The sequence below is a fragment of the Trachemys scripta genome, chromosome 3 (genome assembly GCF_013100865.1).
Source record: "Trachemys scripta elegans isolate TJP31775 chromosome 3, CAS_Tse_1.0, whole genome shotgun sequence".
NCBI lineage: Eukaryota > Metazoa > Chordata > Testudines > Emydidae > Trachemys > Trachemys scripta.
Genome location: NC_048300.1, coordinates 111,309,326 through 111,322,941, shown reverse-complemented (window position 1 = coordinate 111,322,941; position 13,616 = coordinate 111,309,326). Strand labels below are relative to the sequence as shown.

At 43.6% G+C, this 13,616-nt stretch overlaps 1 protein-coding gene across 2 annotated transcripts in view; it reads left to right on the top strand.

Annotated features, from left to right (window-relative positions):
* RNF217 (ring finger protein 217) overlaps positions 1–13,616 on the top strand; it is a 111,602-nt gene that overhangs the window by 56,223 nt on the left and 41,763 nt on the right. For both annotated transcript variants that reach the window (XR_004645138.1, XM_034765747.1), the window contains exon 4: positions 933–1,134. Coding sequence is in view for 1 of the 2 variants with exons in the window: in XM_034765747.1 (XP_034621638.1) it covers positions 933–1,134 (202 nt within the window). In the remaining variant the exon portion in view is untranslated. The remainder of the gene's footprint in view (positions 1–932; positions 1,135–13,616) is intronic.

The following is a 13,616-nucleotide window of genomic DNA, read 5'->3' as shown; positions in this document are numbered from 1 at the left end:
TTGAGGCCTATTCTGACTGCAGACACTAGGAACTGGGATCCAGAACTTGAAATGTTTTGTCTTTTGTGAGGTATTTTTTTATACAATTTTCAATTTTATATACAAATTGGGGTATATCTGGTAGTAGTGTGATAGAAACGCCCGTCATTCTGTTGTGTGAGACATGTTTGACCCTAGGCTCTGCAAAGTGGTGCACTTTAAAAGTGATACTTTGGTCTCTTTTAAAGTGTAAGTGGTTGAAAGTGGTGGTGTAGAGAAAATGTGATGCTAATGATGATTTTCAGCATCTTCTGCTCCCTGATGTAGTAGTATCACTGACAAGGATCTCTGAGCTGATGCCGTGTCTTTTTCTGAGGAAAAGTGCCCCAATGGCTCTGCTTGTTGAGATAAAGAAAAAGTTGAAGGGGTAGAGGAAGAGGCGGGGAAAGGTGCCTTCCTAAGTTATGTTTTTCAGTACTTTTTTAATTGAACTATGGTTGTAGTACTGAATAATGTAACTGAATAATCACCAGAGTTCTTATCCTTTTAAAACTGCAATAACATTTGGATTATTTGGAGAACTCCCATGGGATCTTGTCTGGGATGCAAAAAAGATTGTTCTCTTAATAAAAAAAAAAAAAAAATAGGGGGGGGGGGGATAATTGGGGAGGTAATCCTTAAGTGGAATTCCAGAAGTGAATTTAAGGGAAATATTCAGGTTTGCTGCTCTATGAACAAATGTGTGAATGTCATTGTACACTTATTGAAGCCAATCGTATTACTGATGGAATGGCTGGGACAGTAACAGGGTGACTTACTCTGGGAATAAGTCATTGTGACTCTTCATCTGATCTTTGTTCCAGATAATTATTAGGTAGTACCTGCTTTAATGTTTTGTTTTTTTTGTTTGATTAAATTAACATTTTCTTTTTCTTCCTCTTGTGCTCATAAAGATCCACATCCAGAGAACAGAAGGGTGTGACCACATGACCTGTTCACAATGTAACACTAATTTCTGTTACCGCTGTGGGGAGAGATACCGCCAGCTCCGTTTCTTTGGAGATCACACATCAAACCTCAGTATATTTGGATGCAAATATCGCTACCTCCCTGAGAGACCGCATTTAAGGAGATTAGTGCGAGGCTCTGTCTGTGGTGAGTGGATGATGTGCCTTGCAGAGAACTACATTATGAAGCGATGAGTGGTAAAAGTATTAACTAATTAACAATTGGTCCAAAATGCATCATAGACTTCTTATAAAGAAGTTGGATTGTTTCAAGATGCTTCATTAAAAATATAAACAAATTTAGCATTTGGAATTTTTAATCAATGGGTTATGGGTGAATAAGCTCTTTTTTTTTACTTTTACTTTTACTTTTCTAATGGACTTCTCTTGTATTGGAACTTTTTCGTAATCGGAGTGTTACTGTAGCAAGCAAATTGAAAAAACTTTGCATCCCAAAATAAAACTATTTTAATGGGGAACTGAAGCATATACTTCCGGAAAGATAAACTTATAGTTGTCCTGTGCTTACATTTTTTAAGTATTCTTTTGTTGTGACTTAGGGCATTTAAATGAATCCTTTGTTCCGTGTTGTATCCTAAGAAACAAGGGTGCTGTGGTAAACATCCTTTATGAAATACTCAGATTTAAACACTGGAATTCTACATTTCTCTTTTGCATTCGGTCCCATATTATTTTTGCGTCTCCCCCCCTCCCCCCCACACACACACCCTACCTGTTTTGATTAGTGGGAGAATCAGAAAGCTCTTTTTGGATAATGCAGTGAAAACCACATTGGTGGTCTTATATAGTAAACAAGGGCATTGTCCTAGTGATGTTACCCTCCTGTTTGTCTCACTACCAGACTTAGACCTCTGAAGCACTAATGCAAAACAATGCTCATCTACAGCTGACTGAGAATTTTCTGTCAATGTTTTTTCCATTTAAAAAAGTTTTCTGCAGAAAAATGTTGATTCTCTTTTTCCCCCCGCCCCCCCAAATTTGTATCGTCTATTTTTGATTTGCTATCTAAATGAAATTTTTTGAGTTGGGTCATCCTGAATTAAAACATTTAATTTCATGTCAGTTTGACATTGAACTGTGCCTATTATAGGGCCTCATGGGACTTGTAGTTTTGACATCGCTTGCCCTGTCCTATTCTGCAGTCTAGACTAAATCACAATCTCCCCTTTGGTTGAACCACCGTGGTGCATCATGGAAGATGTTGTCTGGCCAAGAGAGGAGAATGGGGTCATGAGGAACATGAGATTCCATGGCTGCTTGAGTGGACATAGTTCAAAAAAGCAGCAGTGAAACATTTTGATTCAGGAATATCAAAATACTTTCAATTGAAAACAGCAAAATGAAACACTTCAACACTTCTGGATTTACATTTTTGTAAACTTCCCATTCTGAGTAAATTTCTGACATTACAACTTTCATCCCAAAGGAGGAAGAAAGCAAATGTTAAAATATCAAAAATGTACCTCAGGACAAAAGTTTTGGTTTTTGATCATCAATGCTATCACATTCATGGCCAGCCACCTCATTGAACTTTAACTTTCAAAGGTATTATACTGGTTTTGAGAGTCAACATGGACTAGAAGGAAGTTATGAGACTGGGTGAGAGGAATTCCTAACTTACAATCTGGGGACTTCTGACTGCTTTCTTTGTGGCCTTGGGCAAGTTATTTTAATGTCTCTCTTTCGCCAATTCTGTAAAAAGGGAATAATATTACTTTACCTTGTAGGTTTATTGGGTGGAGTAAATTATTTACTTAGTGTTTCTGCATCAGTTTGAGGATGCTCTTGTAAATGCTAATTTTTTTTTCTTATCATTCTCGTTTGTTACTCATAGTTTAACTAGCATGTGATGCTGGTGAATCGTTAACTCCTATTCAAAATGTATTTTATAGAGTTACTACATTTTATTTGGGGAAGACTGTTGTCCTCCCTTCTCTTTTCTGCTTGCTTCTGATCCCCTTTGCTTAGCTCATCATCCTTCCTTTTGCCCCTTCTCTCCCCCCACCCTACCCCGCCACACATTTATTTTCCTTTTGCTCTATCCTCTTCTTCCTTCCTGTCCCCTTCTCTCTGCAACCATATTAGGGTCTTCTGATAGCTGTTGTGCTCTTTGCTTTTGCCATAAGAGCGGCCATACTGGGTGAGACCAGTGGTCCTTCTAACCCTAGTACCCTGTCTTCTGACAGAGGCCGGTGCCAGGTGCTTCAAAGGAAATGAACAGAACAGGGCAATTTTGAGTGATCCTGTTCTCCAATCCCAGCTTCTGGCAATGGGAAGTTTATGGACACCCAGAGCATGGGATTGTGTCCCTTACCATTTTTGGATAATAGTCTTTGATGGACCTATCTTCCATTAATTTATCTAATTCTTTTTAGAAACCAGTTATAATTTTGGCATTCACAATATCCCATGGCATTGAGTTCCATAAGGTAGCTATGCATTGTATGAAGAAGTGCTTCCTTTTGTTTATTTTAAATCTGTTGCCTATTAATTTCTTTGGGTGACCCCTAGTTCTTGTGTTATGTGAAGGGGTAAATAACACTTCCACCTCTATTACATCCCTCTTTAGTTGTCTTTTTTTCTAAGATGAACAGTCAGTCTTTTTAATCTGTTCTCCTCTAGAAGCTGTTCCATACCCCCTAATCATGTTTGTTGCCCTTCTCTGCACCTTTTCCAGTTCTAATATATCTTTTTAGAGATGAGGCAAGCAGAACTGCACTCAGTATTCAAGGTGTAGGCATGGATTTAGTTAACATGGTTTTATAGAGTGGCATTATGATATCTTCTCCCTTTCCTAATGGTTCCTAACATTCTGTGATCTTTTTTGACTGCCTCTGCACAATGAGCAGAAGTTTTCAGGGAACTATCCACAATCCAAGATCTCTCTCCAGAATGGTAATAGCTAATTTAGACCCCATAGAGGTTAAGTCCATTAATGACTAGTAACCAGGATGGGTAAGGAATGGTGTCCTAGGCTCTCTTTGTCAGAGGGTGGAGATGGATGGCAGGAGAGAGATCACTTGATGATTACCTGTTAGGTTCACTCCCTCTGGGGCACCCGGCATTGGCCATTGTCGGCAGACAGAATACTGGGCTGGATGGACCTTTGGTCTGACCCAGTATGGCCGTTCCTATGTTCTTATACTGACCAGCATTGAATTTCATTTGCCATTTTGTAGCCTAGCCACCCAGTTTAGGGAGATCCCTTTGTAACTCTTCTCAGTCAGCTTTGGACTTAACTATCTTGAGTAATTTTGTATTGTTGGCAAATTTTGCCACCTCACTGTTCATCCTTTTTCCCAGATCATGTATGAATTTGTTGAATAGCACAGGTCCCAGTACAGATCCTTGGGGGACTCTGCTGTTTACTTCTCTCCGTTGTGAAAACTGACCATTTATTCCTACCCTTTGTTTCCTATCTTTTAGCTAGTTACTGATCCACAAGAACACCTTCCCTCTTATCCCATGACTGCTTAGTTTACTTAAGAGCTTTTGGTGAGGGACCTTGTCAAAAGTTTTCTGAAAGTTCAAGTACAGTTTATCAGCAGGATAATCCTTATCCACGTGCTTGTTGACTCTCAAAGAATTCTAATAGATTGAGGCATGATTTCTCTTTACAGGAGCTATCTTGATTCTTCCCCAATATATCCTGTTCATTTATGTGTGTGATAATTTTGTTCTTTACTTTAGTTTCAACTAAATGCCTGGTACTGAAGTTAGGCTTACTGGCCTGTAATTGCCAGGATCAACTCTGAAGCCTTTTTAAAAAATCATCATTACCTTAACTACCCTCCAGTCATCAGATAATAGATGTTGATTTAACTGATGGGTTACATACCACAGTTAGAAGTTCTGCAATTTCATATTTGAGTTTCTTTAGAACTCTTGGGTGAATACCATTTGGTCTTGGTGACTTATTACTGTTTAATTTATCAATTTGTTCCAAAACCTCTTCTATTGATGTCTCAATCTGGGACAATTCCTCAGATTTGTCACCTAAAAAGAATGGCTCAGGTGTGGGAATCTCCCTAACATCCTTTGCAGTGAAGACCACTGCATAGAATTCATTTAGCTACTCGGCAACAACCTGGTCTCCTTTAAATGTTTCTTTAGCACCTTGATCGTCCAGTGGCCCACACAGATTGTTTGGTAAGCTTCTGATGTACTTAAAAAAAAAAATTGCTGTTAGTTTTTATGTCCTTAACTAGTTACTTTTCAAATTCTTTCTTGTTCTGTCTCATTATACTTGACTTACTAGAGTTTCTATACTTCTTTCTATTTTCCTCAGTAGGATTTAACTTCCAATTTTTAGAGAATGCCTTTTTACCTCTAACTGGTTCTTTTACTCTGCTGTTCAGCCAGGGTGGCATTTTTTGGTCCTCTTACTGTTTTTTTGTGGTCTATATATTTAGTTTAAGCCTCTATTATGCTGTTTTTAAATAGTCTCCATGTACTTTGCAGGCATTTCACCCTTGTGACTGTTCCTTTTAATTTCCATTTAAATAGCTTTCTTATTTTTGTGTAGTTCCCCTTTTTGAAGTTAAATGCTACTGTGGTGGGTTTCTTTGGTATTTTAACCCCCCTACAAGGTTGTTAAATTTAATTACCATATGGCTACTATTACCAAGTGGTTCAGCTATACTTGCCTCTTGGGCCAGATCCTGTTGTTCCGCTTTGCACTAAATCAAGAATTGCCCATATACTTTTGTAGACATACTCTGTGTTAGCATCACTAACAGTAGCAGCAGCTCTCCACTCCATTCATTCATTACCCCCCAAAAGAGCATCTTTAACACCCAGCAAGACATGGGGGGGGGGGGGTTTACAAATGCAGTCCTTTGGTTTAAAAGTAAGCAATTGATAAGAACCTGTCTAAGAACATGTAGTCATGAAAAATCTAGACTTTAAGTTCCAATGTGTAGGTATATACTGTGTGTGCTAAAATACTGCAAAGCAATTGTAATACAAAACAGAAGTAACTTTTCTGACAAATGCCCTATTCTAATTAACATTTTGTTGAGGGCACATTTAGAAATGTGGGCTCACAAAAATGTGTGCACAAACTTTGCGAGCATGTCTGCTCACACATTTCTGGAAACCTGGCCTTTTTGTCTAATTTTCATCTGTTAAAAACTGATGGCACTCTGTGATAGGTTCCCAGGGGTGAAACCTGGAACTGGAGTACCGCTGAGCCCTCTGTCTCACTAACCTGGGCTCCCTCTCACACTGTTATGCTCCAGGTCCTGCACTTAACAGACATCCACAGGCAGGGACACACACAGCTGCTTTTACCAGCCACTCATGAACCAACAATAGAGTTTCCAGCCAGTTCCCCCTGCTCCCCAGTCTAGGATCCCAGGGCTTTACCATCCTGCTTTGGTCAGAAGCCTGACCAATGTAAGTTTATTACCCAGTCCACCACTTCTACAAAGGAAAGTAGACGTGCACCAGCTTTTGTACACTGAGCAGATTCCCCAAGCACTTCAAGCAAAACACACTATTTGAGGTAAGATATGAAACAGATTTATTAACTACAGAAAGATAGATTTTAAGTGATTATAAGTAGTAAGTGTACAGATCAAAATTGGTTACCCAAGATATAAAGGTAAAATCTTTTCAGTCTTTGTTCTCAGACGTGTTTCCAGGTGTTGAGATGTGGGGGGAGTGAGGCTAAATGATGTCATTTCCCCTCTTTTATAGGTTCTTCCAGCTTGCTGGAAAGATCTATTGCTATGAGTGAAGCAGTCTCCGTTGTCTACATGCTCTCTATGAGAGGCCTCCATTGTATACAGTTCCTGGGATAATCTTTGAGTGTGTATTCCCCTTAATGGGCTATCAACGCTGTCTGGCTTCTCCATTGTTGTACCTGAAAAGCTGGTTGTGTGTTTCCAACTTCACAACCTATTTCGCACACATAGCAAAACTTCATAACTTCACATATGACAGCACATTAATAGCCAACAGGATATTTAATATTCAATAGATCAAGATTTTAGAATAATACCTGACAAGGCATACTTTGTACAAAACATATTGTAATCATATCACCATAGTAAATATGGGGGTGCCAGGGTGTTGCTTTGGGGTACAGAATGTCACACAGTGTTACTGTATAGCAATACCCATGTTAATGCCAACTAAACTCTAAAAAGTACATTTTCCAAGTGATGGCTTAAGTAGCTGTATGGACACATTAGTTTTCTTTTGTTTTAAATTAAATGTTACAGCACTCCTTGTTTTTCACTGAAGAAAGCCTTTCATACTGAGGATTCAAGACAGAGATAATAAATCCAGAAAATTGTTCACAGCTTTCTAGTGTACTGCAAGATTCAAGTTTGGGGCTTTCTGCCCTGTGGTGGGATGGTAGGGCTAGGGATTTCTGCCCTGTGGGGAGGGAGGTCTTGGGACTTTAGCTCCGCGCTGCGGCAGGTGCTGCCCCACAGGACAGATTGTGTGTATCTTGTGGCTCTTGAACTTCTGAAGATTATCGTCTGCGGCTCGGAGGATCAGCAAATTTGGCTACCCCTGATATAGGTAATCCATCATGAAAGCTCCAGCTGTTAGCTTTCTTATTGATCTGAAATGGTGACTTCCTTGATAGATAACCTAATATGTTTGTATAAATTTAGCCTTTGTTGCCAAATGACATTTGACCTGGATACTATTAGTAAGAATATTTGGAGTTCATAAAGCCCTTCTGGAGGAAATCTTTGCATTTCCCAAAGAAATTTAAACCCTTAGTCTTAGGCCTGGTCTACACTAGGCGTTTATGTCGAAGTTAGCGCCGTTACATCGAATTAACCCTGCACCCGTCCACACCGCGAAGGTATTTAGTTCGACATAGAGGTCTCTTTAATTCGACTTCTGTACTCCTCCCCGACGAGGGGAGTAGCGCTAAATTCGACATGGCCATGTCGAATTAGGCTAGGTGTGGATGGAAATCGACGCTAATAGCTCCAGGAGCTATCCCACAGTGCACCACTCTGTTGACGCTCTGGACAGCAGTAAGAGCTCGGATGTTCTGAACTGCCACACAGGAAAAGCCCCGGGAAAATTTGAATTTGAATTCCTTTTCCTGTCTGGCCAGTTTGAATCTCATTTCCTGTCTGGACATCGTGGCGAGCTCAGCAGCACTGGCAACGATGCAGAGCTCTCCAGCACTGATGGCAGTGCAATCTCAGAATAGAAAGAGGGCCCCAGCATGGACTGATCGGGAAGTCTTGGATCTCATCGCTGTGTGGGGCGATGAGTCCGTGCTTTCCGAGCTGCGATCCAAAAGACGGAATGCAAAGATCTATGAGAAGATCTCTAAAGACATGGCAGAGAGAGGATACAGCCGGGATGTAACGCAGTGCCGCGTGAAAATCAAGGAGCTGAGGCAAGGCTACCAGAAGACCAAAGAGGCAAACGGACGCTCCGGATCCCATCCCCAGACATCCCGTTTCTACGAGGCACTGCATTCCATCCTCGGTGCGGCCGCCACCACTACCCCACCACTGACTGTGGACTCTGAGGATGGGATAGTGTCCACGGCCGGATCCTCGGACATGTTAGCGGACGGGGAAGATGAGGAAGGAGATGAGGAGGACGAGGCAGTCGACAGCGCTCACAACGCTGATTTCCCCGACAGCCAGGATCTCTTCATCACCCTTACAGAGATCCCCTACCAACCCTCCCCAGCCGTTACCCCAGACACAGAATCTGGTGAAGGATCATCCAGTAAGTGTTGTAAACATCTAAACATTTATTTGTAACAGAACATGATTATTAACAATTTAAAAAATGGGTTTCTCATGATTAGTTTGATTAACTTAACGGTTCAGTCATGGGCAGTGCAACTATTCGAAAAAAATCTAGCAATGTCCGGTTTTGCATGATTGTCCTGCCCAAGCCGCTCTACTGTTTAGTCCCTGCTACTGCAGCTACAGTAAGATGCGGTCTATATGTCCGGGGATGGAGCAGAAATCCTCCTGGGACATCTCAAGGAAGCTCTCCTGCAGGTAATTTGAAATCCGCTGCATTAGGTTCTTGGGGAGAGCGGCCTTATTGGGTCCTCCGTAGTAGGACACGTTGCCGCGCCACGAGACTAGCAAGTACTCTGGAATCATTGCTTGGCACAGCATGGCGGCATACGGCCCTGGTCTTTGAAGGCTTTCCCGGAGCATTCTCTGTCTGTCGCTCTCAGAGATCCTCATGAGGGTGATGTCGCTCATGATGACCTGCTTTGAATGAGGTAGGGGAATGTTAGTGTTGGGACTGCTTTACCGTTCCTTTACAGAACTGTAACCGCTGGTTTGCAGCCACGCGGTGGAGGCGGGAGAGGGTCAGCCGAAAGGGATCGTTCCCGGGGACAGCCGCGAGGGTGTGGGACAGGAGCAGACTTCCTGCTTGCCGGATTGCTGGCAGCAGGGACCGACATTGATTTCAATGTGAAATGAGGCCATTGCTAATATTAAAGTTTTAAGCTGCCACGAATCTACGGCTTACCATGTCTGCGTGCAAGAGCAATTCCGTTGTCCTGACAGGGTTCTCAAAAGTGCTCTGCAAAACCCCAGACACTGAATGCGAAGGCCGAGAATTCGACCTTGTGCTGAGTGCGCATGTGATAGGTGCTGTGCATGGTCCTGTTCACAGAGAAAGACTATGTTCTTTGTTCACAACTACATTTATCTTTCTGAGGAATTCACTCCCTTTTTCCCATTCCCACAGCCCCATCTGCGACTGTCTCACAACCTAGCCTGTCATCACACTCCCAGAGGCTAGGGAGGATTAGGCATAAGAAGAAGAGGACACGGGAGGACATGTTCTCAGAGCTTATAGCCTGCTCCCGAGCCCAGGCAGCACAGCAGACCCAGTGGCGGGAGAACTTGTCCCAAATGCACCAAGCCAACATGGATCGGGAGGAGAGGTGGCGTCAGGAAGACCAGCAGGCGACTCAAACCCTGCTTGGACTACTGAGGGAGCAAACGGACACGCTCCGGCGCCTTGTGGATGTTCTGCAGGAACGGAGGCAGGAGGACAGAGCCCCGCTGCAGTCCATCTCTAACCGCCCTCCCCCGCCACCAAGTCCCATACTCCCTTCACCCAAAGTGCACAGAAGGAGAGGCGGCAGAGTCCCTGCTAACTCTCACTCCACCCCTGCAGAGAGCTCGAGCAGCAGAAGGCTCTCATTCCCCAAAGTTTGACAAGTTCTTTCCTTCCCGCCTGACACAAGCCCCCGTCCAAGTTTCACTTCCCAGTCCCATGTGTAGTTGATAATAAAAAATATGTTTCTGTTAACTACTGTTTCCATCATGTTCTTTTGGAGGAGGGGGGGGGAAAGGGGGTTGGTAATTGGACAGGACAGTCACCTTTGGCAGGGTACATAGTAGGGGGCAGGCACAGCAGCAGGGCACATACATAGTGCAGTGATGCAGTGACTACTTACCCTGGTTAGTCTGGGAGGTTCTTTTCATGTTATGTGGTGGGGGGTGGGTTGCTCTGTGACTTTGTGTCAGGGGAGGGCAGTTAGAGATCTTAAGCGGCGGTCCTTAGGCAGGATCACAGAGCCACACAGCAGGGGATCTGTAACCGTCCCACCCCTGCCACAAACTCACATAGACCCCCCATACACACAGTCCGTATCAGGAGGGGTGACAGGCTCCGTTGAAAGAACCATCCCACCGCAGCGGAGCCTGTCAGTCCTTGAGTTTAGAAGCTGCATTCGCGCGACTACACTACACCCGCTCCGCACCACAGTCTGCGTCCCAGTTTTAAAAAATTCCCGCGAAAACAGTATTAAAGAAAACGGTGTGCTTTAACAAAGTAGAACTATTTTTATTTTGAAACGTGTGTTGGAAGTGGGGTGAAGGCTTCTCTGTACACAAAATTAGAAAGTCACAGGTTACCCTGCTCACTCAGGAACTTTGCTTTCAAAGCCTCCCGGATGCACAGCGCTTCCCGCTGGTCTCTTCTAATCGCCCGGCTGTCTGGCTGTGAGTAATCAGCAGCCAGGCTAATTTCCTCAACCTCCCACCCCGCCATAAAGGTCTCCCCCTTGCTCTCACAGAGATTGTGGAGCACACAGCAAGCTGCTATAACAATGGGGATATTGGTTTCGCTGAGATCACAGCGAGTCAGCAAGCTTCTCCATCTCCCCTTGAGACGTCCAAAAGCACACTCCACCACCATTCTGCACTTGCTCAGCCGGTAGTTGAAGAGTTCTTTTTCAGTGTCCAGGGCACCTGTATAGGGCTTCATGAGCCAGGGCATTAGCGGGTAGGCTGGGTCCCCGAGGATGACTATAGGCATCTCCACATCCCCAACAGTTATTTTGTGGTCCGGGAAGTAAATACCTTGCTGCAGCCGTCTAAACAGACCAGAGTTCCTGAAAACACGAGCGTCATGAACCTTGCCCGGCCATCCGACATTGATGTTGGTAAAACGTCCCCTGTGGTCCACCAGTGCTTGCAGCACCATGGAAAAGTAGCCCTTTCTGTTAATGTACTGGCTGGCCTGGTGGTACGGTGCCAGGATAGGGATGTGAGTTCCATCTATGGCCCCACCGCAGTTTGGGAATCCCATCGCTGCGAAGCCATCTATGATCGCCTCCAAGTTTCCCAGGGTCACTACCTTTGGCAGCAGTACATCAACGATTGCCTTGGCTACTTGCATCACAACAACCCCCACGGTAGATTTGCCCACCCCAAACTGGCTCGCGACTGACCGGTAGCTGTCAGGCGTTGCAAGCTTCCAGAGGGCTATGGCCACTCGCTTCTGGACAGTCAGGGCTGGTCGCATCCGGGTGTCATTGCGCTTCAGGGCAGGGGACAGCAACTCACAAAGTTCAAGGAAAGTTCCCTTCCGCATGCGGAAGTTTCGCAGCCACTGTGATTCATCCCAGACCTGCAGCACTATGCGGTCCCACCACTCAGTGCTTGTTTCCCGTGCCCAGAATCGCCGTTTCACAGCATCAACATGACCCATTGCCACCGTGATGTCCTCGGCGCTGGGTCCCCTGCTTTCTGAGAGGTCTGTGCTACTCTCAGACTTCAGGTCATCACCGCGTTGACGTAGCCTCCTCGCCTGACTTTTCTGCATCTGCCTCAGGGCAACCTGTATGATAAGCTGCGAGGCGTTGAGAGCGGCCACAACTGCAGCGATGGTTGCAGTGGGCTCCATGCTCACAGTGCTGTGGCGTCCGCGCTGTCAATGACTTGAAAAGTGCGCGAAATGATTTCCCGCCGGCGCTTTCAGGGAGGGAGGGAGGGCGGGAGTGATGGACGGATGACGACAGTTACCCAAAAGCACCCTGGCCCCTTTTTTTTTTACCCAGAAGGCATTTGCGGCTCCACCCAGAATTCCAATGGGCGGCGGGGACTCCGGGAACTGTGGGATAGCTGCCCTCAGTGCACCGCTTCCAATGTCGACGCTTTCCCCGTTAGTGTGGACTCACAAAGTCGAATTACTGTCCTTAGTGTGGACACACACGTTCGACTTTGCAATATCGATTCCAAATATTCGATTTAAGTAAAATCGAACTACTCTCGTAGTGTAGACAAGGCCTTACTTGCTAGTTTTGGGACCTAGCAAAGCGATTAATGATTTTGCATATTTTCCAATTATCCTTGTTCTTTTTTTAAAACTTTCTAATAGGAAATTGATTTGCATCATTTCACTTGCAAAAAGCGAGTTTCAGTGTCCAGACACTGTGACTTTGCCTTTTTCTAAAACTACAAGGGAGAGATGGGCCAAAACAAGAACTTTTTTTTTTTTTTTTTTTCAATGAACCCCTGTATCTGAGTTTTGGTTTGGATAAATTTAACCTGGATCTGAACCAACCCAGGTTTTGACTCTCTTCAAAACCTAAGTGGCACAAAGATATTACAAATTCCATGCTATCTTCATGCTAAAGCATTAACTTACTATTCCATGACTAATACTACAGTAATGCAAATAATTAATTCTTATCAGTACAAAGACATGTATAGTTCATCAGGCTTATCACAATGCAACTGTCCAAAATTAAAATACTACTCATGCCTCTGTGATCTCTAAATATACGACACACACAGAAATCTGACTGAAAAAGGTTACATTTATATGTATGTATGTATTAATGAGGCCTATTGGTAAGACCTAAATGCAAGTCCATATACATAATTTTACAAAAAAAATCGATATTTTACCACTTTGTATTGTTATGTATCTGCAAGAAACAACAACATTTCTATTGTTACAGCAAAAAAAACCCCACCAAAAAAAAAATATTTTTTGAGGAAATACTGTTTAAATACTGATGTGGAGGTAACAAATACATCCAGCCCCAGTAATCCTTGGATCAGAGTTAAATTTGTTGTGTTATGATAACAATACATTTCTCCCTGTTCGGGCTGTATAAGATTTGATGTCCTTAACTCTTCATTTCCTTGTTTGTAAGTGCTCTTGTGGCTATATTTTCTTGATAAGTCAATAGGAGTAGTACAATGCAAAACCTCGGCCTACGTTTACTCACTGAATTTTCCTGTAGGATTTCTCTCTGGGGCAACCTCTGTTTTAGCTCACTACTTCCCTGTGACACTCTGAGCTCCTAAATATGGATGGAGCTAATTGGAGCCACCTGCCAGCATA